The 23643-nt window shown below is 44.8% G+C and overlaps 1 protein-coding gene across 2 annotated transcripts in view; it reads left to right on the forward strand.

Moving 5' to 3' along the window:
• Positions 1 to 23643, forward strand: part of kcnh5b (potassium voltage-gated channel, subfamily H (eag-related), member 5b) — a 78684-nt gene that overhangs the window by 47266 nt on the left and 7775 nt on the right. For both annotated transcript variants that reach the window (XM_069535985.1, XM_069535984.1), the window contains exons 9-12: positions 2021 to 2220; positions 2400 to 2459; positions 3458 to 3650; positions 11450 to 11646. In XM_069535985.1, coding sequence (XP_069392086.1) covers positions 2021 to 2220; positions 2400 to 2459; positions 3458 to 3650; positions 11450 to 11646 — 650 coding nt within the window. The remainder of the gene's footprint in view (positions 1 to 2020; positions 2221 to 2399; positions 2460 to 3457; positions 3651 to 11449; positions 11647 to 23643) is intronic.

Below are 23643 nucleotides of genomic sequence, written 5' to 3' on the forward strand. Positions count from 1 at the left end.
AGACGCTCTCCGGACAGTCCGACAGTTCGGAGTCTGCAGAGCAGCGACGCGGGAAAACGATTCATCAGATCAGTTCAAACCAGAACATCATCATTTGGTTCTGATGTATTTTCCTTTTCGGTGTCACAGTCGATTTGGAGACAAACTTTCTCTCCGGTTAATCAACGTCACTCCGACAGCGTCTGCTCCTCCGTCCCTCCGGGTGCTGCTCCGTCAGCTGATAAATATGAGGAGATTAAGCTCTTCATCTGCTCCTCATCCTCACCATCCTCCTCCCAATACGTCCCCATCTCACTGTGGAAGCCAGGGGCAGGAGGACAGAGACAGATTTAAATACATAGAACCAGGGGGGACAGATGAGATGTCAAATAAAGTTGTGAGATGACGACGACGATCTGTTGCCTGACTACCCAGGAAAGTGCTCTTTAACGGCCGCTGCAGTTTGTGGAGTGAGGATCCAGTGACTTCATGCAGCTCACACGGATCTGATCGAGTATTCGTGCTCGGATGATCGTGCACAGATGCGTTATTTTTGTTTTTCCTGTCGTTAACTCTCTCAGGTTCTATAATCAGAGCAGCTTCACACCATTAATAATAATAATCGGTTCAAGTGGTTTTCATTCATAGCTCAGACAAACTCTTTGTGTTGATTTTATTCTTGTGTCATTGTTTTGGTTGTGGATTCACTTTGTGTTGACTGGTCTTGTTTAGTTGCTCGTCACGCTGAGGCAGCGTGTCGACCTCGGAACGCCCCCTCGTATTCCCCGACTTTGTCGATCCCTGTAAATAAAAGTAGTTTTGAGTTTGTAGTTCGTATTTCAGGTGTCTGAGTTCAAACAGAGTTTAAATGAACCTCTTCACGTCCTCGGCTGCTGGTTTGCGGGTTAAACCTCCAGCGCTCAGGGGACATTGGCCGTCCAGTCGTCCAATTAGCAGCCTGGTGCTTGGTGCAGGTGGGAGACGTGTCTCTGAGTTTCAGTTCCAGCTGACAGGTCCTGGAAGAGAACCAGTGTTTATCTCAGCGCTGACAACCTGTTAAAGAAACACACTCTTTCCTCTTTGTGTCTCCGAATTCTGCTTTACTCTTATTTTCTATCTCTCATATTTACTCTTCTGTGGGACACGTTCGCTCTGAGCATTAAAAAAACTAAACAGCGTCTGTGTCTTCCTGCTTCTTTTTCTTTTTGGTTTTTCTTTCTCGTAAACACTTTATCTCCAAAAACACAGTCGCTCTCTGCCGCTGTCTGTCCGTCCGCTTCCTTTCTCCCTGCACTTACTGATTGTGCCGCCGCTTGTGTACCATCATCACATCCCATTTAAACTTGCTTTTTCTTCTCCGCTTTCTTTTGTCATATTTATTGGCTGGCAGCAGGAGGAGGAGGAGGAGGAGGAGGAGGCGGTTGGGGGTTAAAAGAGGGAGAACTATTTTGAGTGAGGTCTCTATGGAAACAGAAGCAGCGGCAGGGGAAAGAGGAGGCTGACGACGCTCGGTGGCTTTAAGTTTGCTCCGATGCAGTGAAACCCGTGGTGGCTTCAGTCTGTCACCTGACAGGACACGTCACAACTACTGGTTTTATCCACTTTTTAAAATTACAACGTCTTCCTCTTCATCCAATAGTTTCTGCCTTTACAACACATCCATTTATTATTTATACTTCTAACGCGTAATTTAAATCTTTAATGAACTCCACACAGAAAGACCCCGGGACGAGCTGGGGTTCAAACCAAGAACCTTCTCTGTGGCTGTAAACGTGCTCTCTTCTTTATCTTCTTGGAGTTTTCATCTGCGTCTCTTTGCTCGTTTGGTTTCCATGGTTACGCACAAACTACTGGATGGATGACTATGAAACCGGAGTCAGAGAGGAACTCATTAAAGTTTGATGCAGCTCCAGGAATCTCTCTCTCTCGCTCTCCTCAACATTCTTTGTTTTTCCGACATTTTCAAAGTTCAGAGAATGATTCATGGACCTCGTTCAAAAGAAGTCAAACATATTTACCCCCCCCGTGTCTTTCTCCGTAGCGCTGCTCTATGCCACCATCTTTGGAAACGTGACCACCATCTTCCAGCAGATGTACGCCAACACCAACCGCTACCACGAGATGCTCAACAACGTCAGGGACTTCCTGAAGCTCTACCAGGTCCCCAAGGGCCTGAGCGAGCGGGTGATGGACTACATCGTCTCCACCTGGTCCATGTCCAAAGGCATCGACACGGAGAAGGTGAGAGGTCACAAGGTCACGTGTGAGATGTTGACGCGACGTGTTCACATCCAGTCACCACCTCAAACTGTTTGTACCTGATTTACTCTTCTGTTGCGAACATTTCACCCTAAATATAAAGTTCATTTAATTTGATTTAATTCAATTTGTTTTGATTTTTTCTAAACTCTCTTCTCCAGGTCTTGTCCATTTGTCCCAAGGACATGCGAGCCGACATCTGTGTCCATCTCAACAGGAAGGTACGTGTAAATATACACTCGATGTTTTTAAAAATAAATTATATTACTGACTATAATATGTATTATTCCTAATAGAATACACGATATTCTAAAGCACCATGTGTCGCAGCTCGATGTGAGAAATACACCAGAACAATTAGATGAAACTGTTACAGTGGAGAATTATTGAAGCTGAATGATAAAATCGATAAATAACATAATAACCTTTAAAATAGTTTATTTTATTAGGTTAATTCTGTCTGTAACAAAGTGATTTTAAATTTCTGGACATTCTGGAACAATAACACTGATGTTTTAAATAAAATGCATTCCGTCTTTTCATCTGAAGAAGTTTTCAAGTTCAGGGATTAAACCAGAATGTGTGCAGACGATGTTTGTACAGAACATTTACACCAGAGCAGGACGACCCTTTTAATAATAGATGAGAACACTGTTTAGTTTAAATCCGTAAGAAAATGTGTGGATTTCTTCAAAGAAGCAGAAGAAAAATGTTATAACATCGATAAGTTCTTTGCTTTTATAATGAAAATGAAAGAAAACGAATCAGACAAAGCTTGAGGGCAAAAAAACCGTCACACATTTCAAATAATACAATCGTCAGAATATCTTCTGAGTAAGTTTGATGATTTAAAAGGAATAAACTAACAGTAGAAGATGGAAGGAAAAGGTTTGTGATAATACAAAATAATACTTGGTAGAAAGATCCTTTAATTTGATTTCACTGACGGAGGAAGTAACGCCACGTGTATAAGTACTCCATTACAAGTAAAAGTATGAGCATCAGAATCGATGTTTTGCTCCACGTCCACAAACCGTCCAAACCGTCTCCATCAGACAAAGACAGAAACACGACACTTCAATCAGCACGAGTTCAACACTTTTCAAATGTCACAGACTAATGAGACGTTCACGTGATTGAAGCTGTGAGGTGTCAAATGTGAGTTCAGCCTCCTCGCACACTGTCGGACATGGAGGGATTGATCCGCCTCCTTCCTCAGGTGTTCAACGAACATCCGGCGTTCCGTTTAGCCAGTGACGGCTGCCTTCGCTCGCTGGCCGTGGAGTTTCAGACCACCCACTGCGCCCCCGGGGACCTGATATTCCACGCCGGGGAGAGCGTGGACACGCTGTGTTTCGTGGTGTCGGGGTCGCTGGAGGTCATCCAGGACGATGAGGTCATCGCCATCTTAGGTACGTGGTCATTTAGTTGATTAGATGTGAGAATGAAAACGTGTGTGTGTGTGCGAGTGTTGTGCTCCCACCTTTGGAGTCTTATCTCTTCCTTGATAATTCTGAGCCCCAAGATGGATGCACATGTGTTTTCCCTTTGAACAGCGTGGGCGCTCGATGGGAAAATTACGACAGTGTTTCGCTGAACGTAGCAGAGACACGTTTGTCGGGTCGGAGATGTCGTCCTTGTCTTTTTGAACATTTGGGAGGAGGAGAATGATAAAAACTGAACAGAGTGTGTCCTCCCCCTTCTCTCCCGTGTCCCAGTTCAGGGGGAGTCGGACACTATGAGAACGTTTTAAATGCCCCTTGGTTTTTGAACAGATGGGTTATGGATTGATACTCGAGTCATCGATGTGCAATGAATCCTGGGAGAGGTTGTGTCGGGGGGGGGGCGCTGCGACACAATCAGAAGTCTGAAAGACGCCGAGTTCAGACACAGTTTGAAAGAACGTGACGATAAAGACGAGGAGAAAATAAATGACATTCTTATAAAAGCAGCAGCTGGTGGGTTTTTTAGGGAGAAAGTGAATCTGCTGCTTGTCTTCAAAAATATTTCGTCCTCGTATGAAACTCATGTGTGTGTGAGACCAGAGCTCGTACGACCATGTCTGACTCTCAGGTGTCCAACACAAGCAGTCCTCAGGTGTCTCCGTCCGCAGCCTCGTCCTGTAATATTCATGAGGAACAATCAGAGGGAGATCATTTCAGAGAAGCTGCTTTTTACTGAGACACAGAAAGTGTTGATGACGACAAATGACTGCGGCAGCCGCTGAAGTGCACATTGTCATCATCAGGCCCCTGAAGAGCGTTTACTGACACAACAACCAGAGCGAGAGATGATCATTGGAATCGGAGAGCGAGGACGAACCTGCACAGCCGATGGGGGTCGTTAAGATTCACACAAACGCACACGAGTCGTTACAGACCGACAACAACACAACGACCCGACAGACTCTTGATTTAAAGAGTTTACTGTCGTTATTTACAAGTTTATGACGTCACGACAACATCCTGAGCTGTTTCCTGGACGAGAAAATCGATTTGAAAAGTTGTTTACGACAACCGTTGGTTTTATTGGTCACAGCATCGTCTGTAAAGTCATTGTGGAGATTGTGAGAATGTGACGACGCTGTTAAAAACACGTTTGTCTCTGGACAACAGAGTCGTGCAGAGAGAAAATCCTCCCGAAGTTTTTCTACATTATTTCCTCGTTACAACAGAAACTATGTGGATGTTTAAAAACTATTTCCACCTCTTGGGTTCCTTAATCGAGAACAGAAATGGTCTCCTGCAGAATGTTATTTGCATTAAGTGCAAATCGTTTCCTACTGTTCGTGCATCGTTAATATTTGTTTCCTGAGCTCATCCCGTGAATCCTTAAAGCTTCCTCACACTCTTTATGACCACGAGGGGGAAGAAGCACGTCCTGTGACAGAGTTTTCATGGGAAATGGTCACAGACATTTTATTTCAGTATTCAATATTTCAATGTGTTGTGGATCTAGTTCAGGGCCGGAATAACATTGAGATACAGGATATTTCTCAACCATTTCCTTGATTTCTCAGAGAATAACTCATGGATGTTGATAAAGAAAGTCCTAGTTTTGGTTGTGTATCCAGATCTCTTCCACCTCCTCAGTGTTCCACTTTCTGCACCAGCACGTTTTTTAATAAACTAACTAACTCCGTCAAGAGGCTCCGGAGCTGCAGCGATGTTGATTTTCACTGTTTTCACTGCAGCAACAACCTCCGTGACTTCACAGGGAAATAATTCCCCTGATTAGATATTGATGTATTGATTTATTGCAGGTTTAAGGATCGGTCAAGTACAAATGTTCATTTATTTTTATACAGTTTAGTAAATCCATGTCCAGGAAAATGTGATGGAAACTTCCAGTGATGCAGATTTTTAAAAAATCTAATTCCTCACGATCAGTCGCCATCTTTTCTATCTGTAAATAGAATCTGTGTATGTTGCGGTATTGAGGATCGGTGTCGACCCGGCGCCCACACAAGCTGCAGCAGATCCAGATCGTGGCTGTAGAGCCCGTGGCTGGCATGTGCGATAGTGATCCGTGATGTTAAAGCCACAGCTCCACGGAAGCCGAACGTGAGGATTAGCTTCAACAGCAGTTAAAATAAGAAACCAGGATGCAGGAGAGGAGAACACATCAAAGAGATAAAAACAGGAGGAGAAATATTGTTCAGAAGTGACAGAAATGTGAAAAGTGGGAGAGGAGAGGAAGCTTCTGTTGCCTCTTCTCTTCTTTAACCTCATTAGGCGTCCGAGTCAGACGAGGCAACGGTCTTCATCTTCATCTTCATCACATCGAGGACATTAATCAGTGGTCGTCATCAGCAGCCTCTGTTGCCGTGGAGAGACGGACAGGATTATAATCAGCCGGTGGAATATTGTTTCTTCTGTGTTTCCTCCAAAACTACGAGTCTCACATTTCTAACTCGCAGCTCCTCTACGCTCGTCGTCATCATAAGACAATTTTCTCATTTCCTCTTCTTGTTCTCAGCAGTTTAACCTTAAAGAATCTTAACCTCGGGATATTTAGCATTTTGCTCTTTTTCCTCTTTCTCCTGCATTTGAGCCTCCACACACACACAGTGTTTGAGTCACCTTCCAAAAACTCACACCACACATGCAGAAATAATCCGTTAAACTTGCAGCGACACGTGTGTACACCTGTTTTGTAATATTTCTATCTTAGCACACGCACACATGGACAGTCTGCATGAGCTGAGCACAGTGGGCGATGGACAGATCGAGGTAGGAGGACAACAGGATTAGAGCGGAGGAGAGATGTTTTTTTGGATTCTTACCTGCTCCAGTGATCTTCGTCTGTTTTCAGCTCGGAGCAGAGGAGGCTGGGAACAGGGACAAGAGAGAAAGAAACTGTAGGAGAAAGAGAGAAAGAAGATGAGATGCAGGAGGACAAGAAGAGGTTTGATGCAGAAAAGAGAAGGAGGGAAAGTCAAAGAGACGGAGGCAGGAGAAAAGGTGAGGAAGCTGATGGCTGAGCAGAGATGGAAGACAAAGAGAGGAACGTGGACACAGAGGTGATTTGCAAGGGAAGGAGATGAGGAAAGGATGAAGGAAGCAAGGACTGGAGGTAAGATGAAGGCAAAGAAGTAGTTTAATTGGAAAACGGGGGGGGGGGGAAGGTTAGAAGAGGGAGTTTCGGAAGAGGAAGCGATAGAGAGAATTTTCAAAAGATTAAAAAGATGAGAGTGAAAGTGAGAAGAGGACAGAGGGAAAAAGAAGAGGAGGAGGAGGAGGAGGAGGAGGAGGAGGAGGAGGAGGAGGATGAAGGGGGTGAGAGTTGGATTTAAAGCCACTGATTTCCCAAGGCTGAGCAGTGAGGCGGCCTCCTGAGGCTCCTACAGGCTGCTCTCATTAGTGTCCACTGGCAAGGTGCACAAATACACACCGACACTCTGATACACACTAATACACACTGATACACACCGACACAAACTGATACACACTGATACACACTTATATACACTGATAACACAGAAATACACACGATACACACTGATACACAACAAATAACACACAAATACACACCGACACTCTGATACACACTAATACACACCAACACACACCGACACACACTGATACACACTGATACACACTTATATACACAAATACACACCGACACTCTGATACACACTAATACACACTGATACACACTGATACACACTGATACACACTTATATACACTGATAACACAGAAATACACACGATACACACTGATACACAACAAATAACACACAAATACACACCGATACACACTGATACACACTTATATACACTGATAACAGAGAAATACACACTAAATACACACTGATAACACAGAAATACACACTGATACACACACTCGAGGAACAAAGGTGCAGATATGATGTCAGTGTGTATTTGTTTATCATGACTCTTTAACTTCTGCAGGTACGAGCTGTGGGAATTAGTTTTCTCTCGGGTATCACACACTTTGACATCTCACATATACGAGTGTGGACGAGCAAACACACACACAAACACACACACACACGAGAACGTAAACACAATACTTGTCCCACAGTAACAAGGCAATACTGTGGCTGCTCCAGTAATTACTCGTAACTAATAAACCCCTAATTTCCCATCGTCCACCAGCTCTGAATAAACTCATTCTGTAACGACTGCAGGAGAGAGCGAGAGCGTCCGAGAGTGAGAGCGTCCGAGAGCCAGAGCGTCCGAGAGCGAGAGCGTCCGAGAGCGAGAGCGTCCGAGAGCGAGAGCGTCCGAGAGCCAGAGCGTCCGAGAGCGAGAGCGTCCGAGAGCGAGAGCGCCCGAGAGCGAGAGCGTCTGAGAGCGAGAGCGGAGCTCAGAGTCCGAGTGTTTGACCTGATTTTAACAAAAGATCCTGACGGAGGTTCGGAATCCGTCCAGCCACGTTAAACCAGACGGAGATTTGAAAGAGACACGAGATGCTCTTCAGTTTATCAGCCGTAATGTTTTAACCATCCGAGGTAGACTCACCACAAGCTCTGAGATTGTGAGACAGTACTTTGTAAAGTGTGTATGACATCATGTGCGCTTTAAGAAATATGTGTTTTATTCGCAATATCTAGGAGAAATTCAACACTACCCACAATCCTCGGGTCCAAAAGATAAATCCAGTCACCTTCATGTGATTCCTCGTCTGCTCCTCTCTTATCGTCTCCATCCTGTCGTCCTATCGAACGTTCAGAAGTGAGAGAGCAGCTGAATAAACAGACGAGCTAACTCAACCAGCCCTTTGACCCGAGTTATATATTGATGGTTTCTCCTCTGCTCTCGGTCTGAGGAGAGGATTCGCTCGCTCTCGTTCTTTGTTTCGACGAAGTGATGAGCTGATTAATTTCTTGATCCATTATTCATGCTCGGTTATGAGAAGGGGATTTCAGCCTGGCCTTCTATCCACACAGCAATATGTTCAGGCCCAGCGAGCGACGCGTCAGCGGCGAGCGGGACGAGATGAGCCTCCAGCCGCAGCGAGAGCGTCGCCTTCAACCTGACGTCTTCTTCACACAAATTAAATCTCAAGTGTCGCACCTGTCTGACGACTTTAGCTGATCGGAAAACATCCATTTATCAACTTTTGAAAGAACCAAGCTGCAAACATTTGCATGTTTATCTCAAATAAATGAATGAATTCAAATAATTCCTCCAACCTTCTTGATCTGAAGCTCGTAGAAACACACAGTCAGTGTGGTAATCAATACATTTCATTATCGGAATTAACTGCCTGATTAGCATAAGTGGTGGTGATTAATATACTAATGGTTTTGGGGCATTTGAGCGAATCCACTGAGAACGCAATGAACTTAATTAAACTTCTTTATGGGTTTTTTTTCTTGCAGTTTAACAAACGGAGAAAAACTCATCAATCAACTTGAGTTGAAAATGGAAGCAAACAAATGAGCGTGAACATTTGTCTGCAGAGTGAAAGATGAATTATTATGATGCTTCAACGACCCATGAGCAAGGTTTCATGACACAGAGCTGCATCATCGACACGCGTCATCAATCCACAGTCCCTGTCCATGTTCTGTACGTCCCAGTCAGACGAGTTTATTTATACTGTTTGATGACAAATGCTTAATAATCCATTAGTTCTGTAGATCATTGGATTCTTGAAGGACGCATGAAGTCATTTTCTGATTTCATGACATCGTTTTCTGATCAGTCTTTAAATCGTCTCTCTGTTATTGTACACAAGGTTTTTCGTGATCGTGCAAACTATGGTAACCTCCTCGGTCGAGGAAATAAAGAACCAAGCCGGATATAGATGAAATAGAAGACGCTCTCACACACGACTCCCTGTTTTTAATCACCAACATGTCGTTTGATTTTATTTATATCAGAGCTTCACTCCTGGATTTCCTCTTTTCCGGCCACTGGCTTGTTCTTTATCTGCTGGACGAAGGCACGGGATCAAAACAAGCTCTTAAACTGGACTAAACACTCCAACAGAAGGTGATGGGTTCTAACGGACGTCTCATGCTCAGTGTGTAAACTCCCTGTGAGCAGAATGATGTGAGCGATAGTTTCTGGTGGAACCTGGCGTTAGGGGTCGTGGCACCAACGCTTCCACCTCTGCCCACTTCACATCACAACGGTCCTCGCTGTGATGTTTAACACCACAGTGTCACAGTCGGTGCACACAGCCGCCGCCGCCGCCGCCGCCGCCACCGCCTCCGCCAGCCCACAACCAGGTGTGACCAAGTCCACATCCGTCCTAATTGGCGAGAAGCTGCGGGTCTCCAGGGAGCTCATTCCAGACGAGGCCTGCTGCCTGAGGTGCTGCTGGATGTTCGGAGAGAAAGGGGCCCTCAGGGGCTCGGAGGAGGGAGAGTGGAGATGAGAGCCGCTCGCTCGCACACTGCAGCGCTGTACGAGTGTTGTGACAGCTCGTGGACAGTGTGGGCTGACACATCCTCTCTGGATCAGCTGTCAGAGGAGGTTTGACACAGATTTGAGGCCTGATTAGCCCAGATCTGACTTTTGAATGAATCTCTTCAGGGAGAATAATGTGGAAGCGTCATTTACTACTTATCAAAATGTTCTTTCCATTTTATTATTCTCTACTTTTTGTTGATTGAACATCACTTTCTGCTTTTGGTGACACATGAATCTCATTCCTCATATTACAATTATTATCAGAAGAAAACTGTGGCGTTGCCGAGGCGATGAAGTGTAAACATGCGTTGGGTGATTAGCATGGGGAATGTATGCTGGCACTTGATAAGTCAAGTATCCAGCTGGCTGCGTTTGGGCTGAAGCCAGCGGAGAAAAGCAGGTGAAGTGGAGAGGGTCGGTGCTGCGAGCTCAAGACTTTTGTTTAATTATCGTCATGCAAGAAATCCACAACTTCTCTCTGTTAAAATACATTTAAAACTGTCTCAGTTCAATCAAACGTTCCTTTGAAAGCACAGAACTGTGTCGACAGCATCAAAATCCACTTTGGTTGAGCAGAAAGAGAAAAGACCCAAAAGACAGATGTCAAACAGAAACTCCAACGAAAACCTCGACATGTTACAACTGAGAGTGTTTGATGGACGGGGAGCAGCTGCTGTTGGACGTGATGAAAGTTCAGGAGACAAGGTTTCCCTGTTCTGATCTTTCTCCTCCTCACAGCAGAGCTGGCTCTGACTGACGTTTCTTAATCCACTCGCTCAATAATCTCTCAGTGCAGTTAATTCTTATTTTAAATCACTTCATAATAATCTTCATTTCGAGCACAAGTTATCTGTGAAAAAAAAAAGAAAGAAGAACTTCCCTTTCTCCTTGTCTCTGCCATGTTTTCACATTTTCATTCCACTCGGATTACGTTGGATCTGAAACTGTAGCTGTAACATGTCTCATGATATCAGCGTCTGACGGTGTCCATGGTGAAATCAGCAGCTGTGGTTGCTAAGGACAGGTAAAACTGTTGCTAAGGACTAAAATAAGAGTGCAAGTGTTTGGCTCATGCAGAGATGCAGACGGCGTTTGTACAGTTTGTCCAATATTTCACAGTTAACATATGTCAATCAGTGTCTTCCTGTTTTACATTCAAGTTGTCTTCTACTCTTTCATTTGATTTTCTAACATTAAACGGACTGATTTTAACAATAAGTTGTCATGTGCTGGTCCGATATCAGCGTTTAAACGAAGCCTCTTGTTTCTCTTGTTCCGTTAAACTCCGATCTTCCTCGTCTTTTGTTTTGCTCTTCTCTCAGGTAAAGGTGACGTGTTTGGTGACGTCTTCTGGAAAGAAACGACCCTTGCACACGCGTGCGCTAACGTCCGGGCGCTAACGTACTGCGACCTCCATGTCATCAAGAGAGAGGCCCTGCTCAAGGTGCTGGAGTTTTACACGGCCTTCGCCAACTCCTTCTCCCGCAACCTCTTCCTCACCTGCAACCTGCGCAAGAGGGTAAGTGTCCGATACACGTTTGTCTTCACTGTCAGCCCCCCCCACACTTTGTATGGAAGTTAACATTGAGAAGATAATTTGCTGGTTCAATGGGTGACGGAGTAATGACCCTTATTGCAGCCAGCCAGCAGGGGGCGAACAGGATGATTTGGCTCTGACATGTATTAAAACCTGCACCTCAGGAGTCGGAGTAGTTGAAGTTTTTACGCCGCCGGCCCTCAACCTTTGATTTCTCTGACACGTCATCATCATCGTCTTCTCCGGACGACTCGTCCGGGAGAGTTTTCATGTTCATCCCTGAAACACTCCAGCTGTCAGTCACACCGTCTGTGCAGAACGAGAGCGGCACTTTATTGGAGACGACGCCTCCGGTGGGAAATCTGAGAGGAAAAATCAGGGAATGAGGAGTTGAACTCACCGATGAGACGATGGATTCTTTTATTTTCATTTCCCTTTATTAAAAGTCATACGAGTCGGACGAAACACATTCTTTTTTTTTTTCCATAACAAGTCTGTTGCTGTTTACTCATCCTGACAGAGTTTTATTTTTATCCTGCTTCATATTCTCACAGCTCTTTTTCTCAACACAGTAAATTATACATATGATCCACGTCGCCTCATTATGTCCCGCGCCCTTTCGCTGGTTCTTACCGACGTCCTGGCAGGAAGTCTCCTCCTGCTCAGCAGAAGTCACCGTGTTTGTTTGTGTGCGAGTTTTAAATCCATTGTTTATAGATTATGATTTATTGATGAGTGTGTTCGAACAACCCGCTGTGCCCCCTACGCCACATCAGTCTGCGAACGTAGATATTCTTTACTTCGCACTATTTAAGATCCACAAGCTGTTCACGGTGTGTTTGTGTGTCTGCACTGTGTGTTTAAATAGATTCGCGTCACCAGACCTGAAAGTTCAGGTTCAGTTAAACTGTAATTTTGGAAGGGAATAAATCTCCATCAGAAAAGACAGGATGCTCATTTCCATTGTGTCCCCAGTGTATAATTAAGGCTGATTACACAGCGAGTGAAGTTTTAAAAGTGAGTTAAAAAGTAAAACTACCATTACGATGAGATAATGGCTCCTGTTTCAATCTGCCTCCACCATAACCCTGCATCTCCACCTGCTTCATACCGATGAGTCCTGGTCCATGAACACGTCTTTAAACGGCGTCACAGTCAACTGTTCAGGAATCTGACCCAGTGGTTCCCGACCTGTTTTTAAAAAATCCATTACATCCTCTCCGTCCTGTCGAGTACCTCTTCTCCTTGGTTTCAGATAGAGGGGGGGGGGGGGGGGGGGTTTAATGGATTTGTTTAACGGCGTTTCCCAGCAGAGAACATGAAAAAAACACTAATTCAACAGACCTGCAATAAATCAAACCTTCATGGAGGTTAGCATTCTGCTTGTGTTGGGGCTGATTTAGAGACGTGTGGATTTGCTCTGGGTGTTTCTAAGAGAAGAGGCTAAATAACAGAGAGACTCCTGCATCAGTCTGCAGGGAGCCGTTCACCGTGACGCCCAGAGGCCTGTTGTTATTTCTAAAATCCTCGAGCCTCCTTGTTGTGAAACGGACACTTTACAGATCGGCTCAGATCCGTCCTGAGAGAAATGATCTCAAGAGTTCGGCTCCAACTTCTGTGTCTCATTCAAATGTTCTCTTCAGTGCTGCAGTCGTGTTTGGTGCCATTTGTGTTTCTAAAAACTGCTGAGTTTTCATCGGTCATCCGAGATCAACGAAAGATAAACACGTTCCAAAAAAAAGTTGTAAACTCCGGTCCAGAGCACTTTTATTACTTCTGTTCTATCTTTTACGCCAGTTCAGCTGTTTTCTCTCCAGCTGAGGTCTGGACACTGAAACGCAGTTTAAATTATGCACATGCTGATGAGACTTTTTACCTCAGCGGAGGAGCGGAGCATTTTCTTTTTCCACTTTTATTCATAAAGCGCGAGGAAAGTGTTGTTTATGTCAGTCACACCGGTCCAGTCTAGACAATCCACCAGCAGCTCAATACCGCCGAGTGATTTACTGCCACGTCTGCAGCTTTATCCTCACAGGACACGTTAGGATGCAAAGAGGCCGAGAAACAAAAACCCAGATGATAAATATGTGGTGAGACTCATTGGTGCTCCTCGTTGAACTTAAACCCAAAACCGTGGCGTTAACCTGATCTTCTGAATCATTTATCCAACGCTGCGTTTTTCCGAGTTTTGTTTTTTAACATTATTAATGCGTCACCACAAACATCCCAACAGCCCTCGGAATAAAAATTACAATCCAACATCATCAATCATTTGGGATTAACATGAATTATTAGTCCTTATTCTCAGACATCAAGACGGACAAAATTACAGCTCCCAAAAGTGAAATCATCTTGATCGCCCCCTAGTGGCAGCAGTTAAAGTCATAATTAACCCTTTCTCATCCATGTTAGCAGATGGGACATGGCAGATGGTCATTTCAGGTAGTTCTTATCACACTGTCATGTATATTTGTGTAAGTTATGTTACAGTAAAAAAAAGAAAACACTTCATATTCTCTCCATCTGTCATTTACCAGGAAACTTTGTACGTCAGTGAGCGAAACACTTTTTAGTTCTGAAGAACCTGATGAATCTCAAACAGATTCTTTGACACTTTATTTATCAAACTAAATGCTGGGTTCTTCACGCGTGACTCCAGGAAGCCGCTCGTAAAGTTTCCCTCCACGAACTTGAGTTGACTTTTATGAAATATATCGCAAAGCATCGGGCAAAACGAGCTGAGGCGCCTCATCACTCAGACCCGGGACCCGGAGTTAAAGAGCGAGCCGAGTAACTGAGACGCATCAGAATCAGGGACACTTGACTGGAGGGACACGTTTTCCTTGTGTCTGCTTTTCTCCGGCTTCCTCCCACGCTGAGTTGGGTTTGGGTTGATCGAGACTCTCAATTGACTTTAGGTGTAAACGTGAGGGCGACTTTTATTTCTTTGTGTTTGTCTTTTGTCTCAGTTTGTGGTGATGGAGGGAACTTTTCCTGTAATAACAAAAAGCAAAATGTTCGCTGGACAACAGGTATCAAACTAACGATTGGACTTCAGATGTGGGGAAGAATTTCATTTTCTGTAGACTCGCTGTGTTTTTGTGCTCACCAGCTTTAAGTTGCTAGAAATAAAGTAAAAGAACTTTCGTCTCAGGGCTTAAACCGAGAGTCGACCTCTGTGTTCACCCTCAGGAGCATCACACTGTAACAGATGAAGTGGAGATGTCAATAGAATGGAGAGAAGCACAAGCAGCACGATGCAGGAAGAGTTTCCCAGTCGCACAACCACAGTGACCAGAGCTCTTATTATGAAAGTGCTGCAAATGTGGTCCGTCATTTAACTTCTTCCCCGCGGCTGTTAAACTCCTCGTCACCCGTCTAAAAGAGATTTTTCACCTTTGGAGAAAAAGTTCAGCAGATCTGCAGATAGTGAAGCTTTTAGCAGCTGAAGAGACAGATGCTTCTCTCAGGAGCTGGTGGAGACCGAACCCAGAGCGTGAACGTTGGACGAAGATTAATCAGGTGAAAACAAACTTAATTAGATTATCACTACTTTGATAGTTGTGTTTGTATTTTCCTCAATTTCAGTGGAATTCAGATGATAGTATGAGTCGATTTGATATTTATCTCTGATGGTTTGTGGTATGAACTAAATATTTGTACGAAGGCTCAAATCTGAACGCACAGTTTCCCCTTCGCAAACTGATCCGAATCCACACCGGGAGGAAATTAGCTTCAGTCGACTCTCGCAGTGTTTTCATGTTTTCACTGAGTTTCAGAAACCTGAATAAACGGGAGCTGTGAGTGTGTTGTTGTGTTTTCATGTTCGAGGCGTCTGCTGGGAGGCTTCACATGCTGTGCTGGGTTTCAGGACAGCTTGTGTGCTGGAGGGACTTCAGGGATAAAGCCTGCGGACGAGAGGCTTCTACCAGCTCTCCACTGGATTATTCATGTGACCGACAATAAGGCAGCGGGTGCACAGTGGGCGTGACTTAATGAAATGTGTACACAGAGACATGTGCAGGACGGAGTCATTTAAGAGTCACTATATACATTTACTCACAAACAGACGATGACACACACTGTGTGATTGACAGCTAGTACCGTCCAATGGATGCCGGTGGGAGGTGCAGGTTGGCGTGCAGTGACCGAGGCAGATCTCAGTCAGGCTCCACCCCCTGCTCCTCCAAATATGGTTACTTCTGGTAATTGTCTCCATTTTGATTGTTGTTGTTTGTTTGTTTGCATCTGGAAATAAAAACAACAGGAATCTACAAACTGAGATCTTTGTCTCATCCGAGCTGCAGATGTGTAAAAACATCTGCATCATGTTGTGAAAACACGCAGGCTGCTTCTGTTGTCAAGGACACGCACACACACACACATTCACACACACACACACTCACGCACACTCTCTCTCTCTCATTATTCTACCTTTCTCATTAACATCCCTTCAGCTGGATTTATTGTCACCATCACACTCGGCTCTCAGAGGACGTGGACGTGCAGGACTGTTGACATTACTTTGTAAATGACACAAAATAAAACGTCAGCATCTTTTCTTTCTATTTTTGTATCTATTACACTAAGCCCCGTGCTAAATGCATTCTGGGACATCCTTCATTAACCCAGGGCCTGAGGGACCTGTCGTCCGTGGACACAGTGTGAAGTGGGCTGCAGCCGTGTTTGGCAGCAGGGTTCGCCCCGACGTTTCTCCGGGCTCTAAAAATAGAAATGTAGAATGTAACCTGGAGCGAACTGGCTCATGGTGAAAGACGGCTGAACAGACGCTTCGGGCCAAATCTTAGCGAACAGAACAGGAAGTCCGCAGGCGTCGAGAAACAATCACACACGCTCCTCACACAACCACAGTTATTACTGGTGGTTGCAGTGTGACTTTGATTCGATGAACAACATAATGTTCAGACAATAAGAACAGGAGAGTAAATGAACTGACGAGTTTCACAGATTCATAAACAAATAAGCTTCTTGTGTTACAGATTGTGTTTATCTGAGATATTTATATATAAACTTACAATGAGGCTGTATTCATTAAAGCAACACGTCCTTGGAAAGTGTTTATTTGTATTTAAATAGTTATTTATATGTATAGAAATAAGAGACAAGACTCAATTTACACTTGCACGACAATATTTTTAAAATTGTATCTCGATAAGATTTAAACTTGATTATTTTATTATTACCAACTGTTCATGTGTCTCAGTTCAGTGTTTAATTGTCTCGTTAGAGGACATTTGTGAAATAGTTGATGGTGTGTTCGTGTCACTGTGTCCTGGTTTTATACTTTGTCATTCTGAGTCAGTTTTGATTGTGCAGTACTTTCACTTCACTTCTGTGTATTTTATTCTTCTATTAAGCCACGTGTCAAACTTTTGTGTTTTTCGGCTCCGAAAAGAAAAGAGAGCCGAGACTAAACGGATGAAAACAGGTCGGAGACACTGGAAGAGTTTAGTTGTGATGAATTCAGCTGTAATTGGGCCCAGTGGGTTTGTCAGACTCTGAGTTTCTCAAGAATCTTCGTTTTTATTCAGCAAATCAATTTCAAATTTGTGACAACAAGAAAACTTGGAACATTTTGTTTAAGAAAACTTCTCGACCTGTTTGTTGCTCGTCCAAGAAAACGATAGAAAACCTTATTTCTCTGTTAACCTGCTGTAGTTTTCTTCCATCACACTAGAAATGCACATATTCTACCATTTCTCCACCTCTTCCACACAAAGTGACGCCAAACCATCTGGGACGCCCCCTGGTGGCAGTATAGATTAAAAAAAAACCTGCCTCCTCCATGTTAGCAAGGAGCTTGTTATCACATCATGGGTGCTCCTGCATGAATGTGAGTTTTTAATAAATACATGAGACTATCGAGCAGCGTCTTTGTGTGACTGTGGGTGTGTGGTTGCATTAATTGTGTGTTTGTGCATTCGAGCGCACTTGTGTCGACCGCAGGGAGTCGGCAGGAGCATCAGGGAGGAGGTGCAGCGGAGAGGAGAGCAAGTCATCTCATTTTCCTCTTCTCTCCCCCGTCTGGTAAATAATGAATAGCCGAAGTAAAGAGAGAGAATAAAGATGGCCTGTTCCCTCCTCGTGTGTTTGTCTCTGTGGAGACGTCGGAGTCTGAGCAGCATTAGAGGAAGACGAGGGAGGGTCTCTCCCCGGGCTCGTTGCAGGAAATGAGAAAAACTAACAGGCTCTCTAAAGGAGTGGACACAGTAAAGTCCACATGTTGGTCGTTACGCAGCGTTTTTCTGGGGCTGCAGCAGTAAAGACCTGTGAGTGAGTGTGTGTGTGTGTGTGTGCGTGCGCGCTCCCTCTCGCTTCATGTGCCAAAACAATTAGACGATGAGGAGATTCGTCGATAGCTCCTGCAGAAGTGCAGCGAGTCAGATTTGATGATTCAGTTCGTTCTCATTATTATCTTGGCTTCTGGTTATTTTTTAATATTTCCCAGTTGCAGCAGCAGTTTGTCAATATGATATTTTCAGATCATCATATTATTTTGTAGTTTTATCAAATTAAGGACTTTACCATCAATGACTGTGTTGGACGTCGTCATGTGCGATAAATGGATATTTTGCTTATACTTGGTGTAAACACTTTATCGTGATCATTATCAGTATCGACTGACACAGACGTTTTTATCTCGATGTAATATTTGGTCACATTCAGCTCTGTCTCCTCGGAGTGTTTTCTGAAAAGTCTAAACTGTGTGTTTGACCTCTCTCTCTGTGATTGACAGATGTCAGAGTGGTGTCGCTCTGACTCCGTCTCTTAGACTGTAGTTTAATAATCGGTCATTGTTACTGACTCTGTGTGTGTGTTCACCTCACACTGATTAGAAACCATGCAGTCTCTTTTACATTTAAATTTTCTCTCAGTCTTGTTTCGTGTCCAGCTCTCTCTCTCTCTCTCGCTCTCTCTCTCTCTCACTCTCTCTCTCTCTCTCTCCCTCTCTCGTTGTTTCTATTTTTAGAAGCTCTGTGATGGGAGCTCCTTCCATGTCTTCCACAACAGAGCTGCAACGTTCCTCCCTCACCGCCGCTTCCCGTCGCTCACTATTATCGTTATTTCATTTTCCTCTCACTGAGGTGGGATCGCTGTCAATAGTCAGATCCAACACACACACACACACACACACACACACACACAGAAGCCTGTGGTCCAGTTTAGATCTTTTTATTCACTCCAGCTATTGTTGTTAGAGCCAATCCAGCATCTATCCATCTCTGTGACTGGTGTGTGTGTGTGTGTGTGTGTGTGTGTGTGCACTCAATTCTGCACTTGATTAAATTCTTTTTGTTGAGTTGCAGTTCTTTGTTGCACACACACACACACACACACACACACACACACACACACTCCAGGATTAAACTTCCCACGCCTGCTCCGGAGGTTATTACTCCCCTCCACCTGTCACGGTGACTCCTGCAGGGTGGGGGGGGGGGGGTCTCGGGGGAACACTGTGACGTGTGCGGGGGGAGTAGAAACCCTCCTGTGTGGGAGACCCGACCGTGACTTATCTCAACATGTTAAAGACGCAGCGTGTTCGCATCATCGCAAAGGTTCTTCTGGTTCTCTGGAGAGTTTCGACTGTCGCGTTGCATCCTGGGAAGTCTGCTAATGTGGCGCTGATGTGTTTGCTCCGATAATGAGTTGAGTGAACTTGCAGCAGCTGATTCCTCGGTTTAGTCAAAACACACCTCATACACGTTGTTTTCCAGATCTCAGGTCTGTGACGGAGATCAGCACGTCTGTGTCCGTCCCATGTGATGAAAAAACTGAAAACGGTTCTGGCTCTGTTCTGAGGTTTGACCCCGACCACAGCTGTGGTTTATCTGATGAGATGAACAGTCTGTGAGGTGACGTCCGATCACGATGCTCAGGTCGCTCCCGTCTCCGGTTTATTGATTCTTAAATTCCATGAACTCGCGATAACTCAACCAGCTGCGTGAGGCTCCTGTGGAACCTTCTCGCTCCGCTGCTGCACGTCTTCATCTGCTGAAACGCCTCCACCGCTGCCGGCTCATGTTTCATTACTCGGAGTACTTTGCATAATTGAGGCCGTTTGACGTGCGGCAGGTTGGCAGCTGCAGACGAGAAGCGCGGACGTGTGTTCGGCGTGCTGAGCTGGCTCTGACTTCCTGCAGCCGCCCTGCTGGTAATTACATAAACTCCTTCTGCATCGGAGCCTGCGGAGTCAGGTGAATTAGCAGTTTGTGATTCTCATCGTCCTGGTAATGAGTCACAGAGGATCAACACAAACACACACAGACACACACACACCCGGCCGTCATTACAGCTTCATGACGAGGAGTGTTATCACCCAGCATGCACTGCAGCAACCTCTAATTTTCGGTGACTGGAGTTGAAAAGCATCTGTTTCAGAAAGGAAGGAAGCCGCTGCTCGACCAGTTCGGAACTCTGAACCTGCAGTGACGTGTTTGTGGCCACTTGGGGGCAGCACAAAGAGGGTGTGAACCTCTGGACCCCCTGGGACCAGGGGCGGGAATCACACAGATACAGAAACGTACGAGTAGCTGCTCTCTCCTCTCATCTCTGGTCTCTAGTCTCTAGTCTCTGGTCTGGTCTCTGGTCTCTGGTCTGGTCTCTAGTCTCTGATCTCTCTTGCTGTTTAAAGCTCCTCTCAGTTCAGCAGCTGCTCTCTCATCTCGTCTCTGGTCTCTGGTCTCTGGTCTCTAGTCTCTAGTCTCTAGTCTCTGGTCTCTAGTCTCTGGTCTGGTCTCTAGTTTCTAGTCTCTGGTCTCTGGTCTAGTCTCTGGTCTGGTCTCTTGTCTCTGGTCTGGTCTCTAGTCTCTGGTCTGGTCTCTAGTCTCTGGTCTCTAGTCTCTGGTCTCTAGTCTCTGGTCTCTAGTCTCTAGTCTCTGGTCTGGTCTCTGGTCTCTGATCTGGTCTCTAGTCTCTGGTCTCTAGTCTGATCTCCGGTCTCTGGTCTCTAGTCTCTGGTCTGGTCTCTGGTCTCTGGTCCAGTCTCTGATCTGATCTCTAGTCTCTAGTCTGGTCTCTGATCTGATCTCTAGTCTCTAGTCTGGTCTCTCTTGCTGTTTAAAGCTCCTCTCAGTTCAGCAGCTGCTCTCTCGGTGTGTTTGCTGCTGAGTCGGAGGTTTTCAGCCTCTAATCAAGCTGTGACAGTGGTGAGGTGACGGTTGAACTGGTGACACGTGTGCTCACTGGTCCTCCTCCTCTAGTCACTGGTTTTTCTGGAGCTTTTGACCAAATCGCATTTTTTCTCTTCCTCTCGTTTATCGTTCCTTCAACCTGAGAGAAAAGTTCAGGTCAAAGTTTGAGGTTAAATGTAAATTGATGAAACAACCTCAAGTTAATTGAGCTTCAGCTGATTTGTAATGTTTGACTGTAAACGTATTTGTCACGTGGGTCTGAACGAGGATTAGAAACATCAGCTGCCTCCTGAGTTAACGTGAGTCGGCTCCGCTCCGCCGCTCTGTGTTCGCTCTGGTTTATCTGAATGCGACCCGCTACACAAACAAGTCACGCTCCCGTCTAATGGGCTCCTCCGTCATTCCTGCACGCCGCCGCCAAACTTTCACACACAGCCGCTTCCTGCCGGACGATTACAGTGATGAATGAGCGACGGGAGAGCGTTCGCCGGCAGCTCTGCATGAACAACAAACCATCAGCTGAGGGAAAAGAGGAAGAGACTGATTTGCTCCTCGTTGGTACAGTGAGAGCGATGGAGGAGAGCGACATCAGCTAAATTAAGAGTGTGCACAGAGAGAGGGGAGGTAATCATGACCCACAATGCTTTGCAGGCAGAAATCACCATCTGTCTCCTGCGGCGGTCGAGCGTAGAGACATCCACCGATTTCTTTTTCCCTCTTGCCTCATTTCATTATGCTCGTGTTTTTGATTTTATTAATTATTTATTTATGGGATCAAATCACAAAATTAAGCTTTTTTTTCAAACGTTAAGCTATTCTATCTATAATTAAAGTAAAAGTTTATTTCGGCTCCGCGCCGGCGACACCCAGTGGCCGGAGGAGTTATATTTTTCTGTCTGTCGCAAAATTGTGAACACGATATCTCAAACACGCCTCGAAGGAATTCCTTCAAATTCTACACAAGCGTTCGGTTGGACTCAAGGATGAACTGAATCGATTTCAGCCGTCAAAGGTCAAAGGGTCAAGTCACTGCGGCCTCACCGATCACATGTTTGAGAACGTCATCGAGAGGTTTTGCGGTTACAGATGCTCTCGGTCTCTTGGTGCGGTCACATTCAGCCTGACTGTAAAATACATGGACATAGTTTTCATCTCTCTATTTCAGCTCGTGTATTTCTTCACCTCCACCTTTTTATTTCCAACTTCCTCGGGCCAACTTTTACCTTCACAGACAAAACGTTGCTTCCGCTGTAATTTATCTCCCTCTCCTCTTTCTCTCTCCTCCTTTTTCCTCCCTCTCTACATTTACTTTGTCCATTTATTACATTTTCCCTTTTCCCTCGATTATTCCTCTGTTTCTTCCCTCTTTACCTCTCGTCATCTGTTTCCTCCTCCGTGAATTTTGTTGCCTCGTTATCAGGGTTCATCCTCTGCAGTGTCAGCATTAAACAGGCAGAAACAAAGCGGTGCATCACATTAGAGGACAGAATCCTGTACTGTACATATACAGCATATGCAAATCTGTACATAACAAACTGCCGGTCTGTGCTACATTCAATCACACGGAATATTTCCTCCTCGATTCCTCTGTGCTCAGATCTGCAGCGTGAAATGTTTCCTACTTTATTCCTCCCCTCCAGTCAGAATATCATGACCTGACTAAAATGGAGACATTACTCAGCCCAACCAGCAGCCGCCCCCCCCCCCCCCCCGGTCGCCCCCCACTCGTTCTCTGAAAACCCTAAATAAACCCTGACACTCTCCCTCTGCTCTGAATATTTAAACAGGCCCGTAAACATAATGTTGGATTTGTTGTGTTCTCATTCGCCGGCTTCGTCGACGCTGAAATCCGCTTTATATTTGAACTGTCGGTAAAAACGACGGCTTTGAATTCCGAGACGCTCAAAGAGGAGATTTTTTTGATGCCACGATGATTTGAGCTCCAGCTGCCTGGAGCTGAGAGAGAAGCGCAGAATAAATGTTCTTCCTTTCAGAATAATTACCTTCTCTTATCCTCATCTTCTGCCTCGGGGGAAGTAAATTCAATAAATGTTTGTGATTTATGAGACAGAACATTTCTTGAAACTTCTCAAGATGTCACCGAGTCTTTGTAGCTGTTAACGCTCCGACTGTCCTCACTGTAAACAATGAACATACGGAGACAGAGATACAGGGTTAGATAAAAATAATTATTACATAAGTAAATGTAGAAATTCAGATCTAGCCTATTTCATTGCAAACTGTATTTTTCCATTTCTTTAATTATGTATTTGATCTGTAATTTCTGCATTTAACCATTTATTTACACTTACATTCCACCACTGTGACAATGTTCTACCTATAAACTACATATTTCATTTCGTGTAAAATGTCCAAGTCTCCATCTGTCGGTGAATCACTTGGTTTCTCTGGTGAAAGTGTAAATTAAAGCGTAATTAAAAAAAGACGGGGAATAAAAATATTGTTTTACATGTTAATTGTGAGTTAATCCAATTAAAAACCTAATTAATGAAACTTAAACTAACCTGATTAAATGAGTCCAATCAAACGAATGTGATTCAGATCCTTCAAGAGGAGATCAGTTTGTTTTAATACCAGACGCTGGCGTCAACATCAGCAGCTTCAATAACAAGGTTCAGTCTCACTTTCCCCGACATGACGGCTCAACTGAAGCCAAAGCATCTGCATCGCCCCCTGGTGGCTGGCTGCAGTGTAAACCCCCGCCTCCCCCACGGCAGCGTCCTGATCCGTTTCATTTTTGATGATGTTTAAATAACGGCACCGTGAACCGTTTCACAACAGCTCAGGTCAACCTGCCGCAGAA

Source organism: Paralichthys olivaceus, chromosome 12 (genome assembly GCF_024713975.1).
Source record: "Paralichthys olivaceus isolate ysfri-2021 chromosome 12, ASM2471397v2, whole genome shotgun sequence".
Classification (NCBI taxonomy): domain Eukaryota; kingdom Metazoa; phylum Chordata; class Actinopteri; order Pleuronectiformes; family Paralichthyidae; genus Paralichthys; species Paralichthys olivaceus.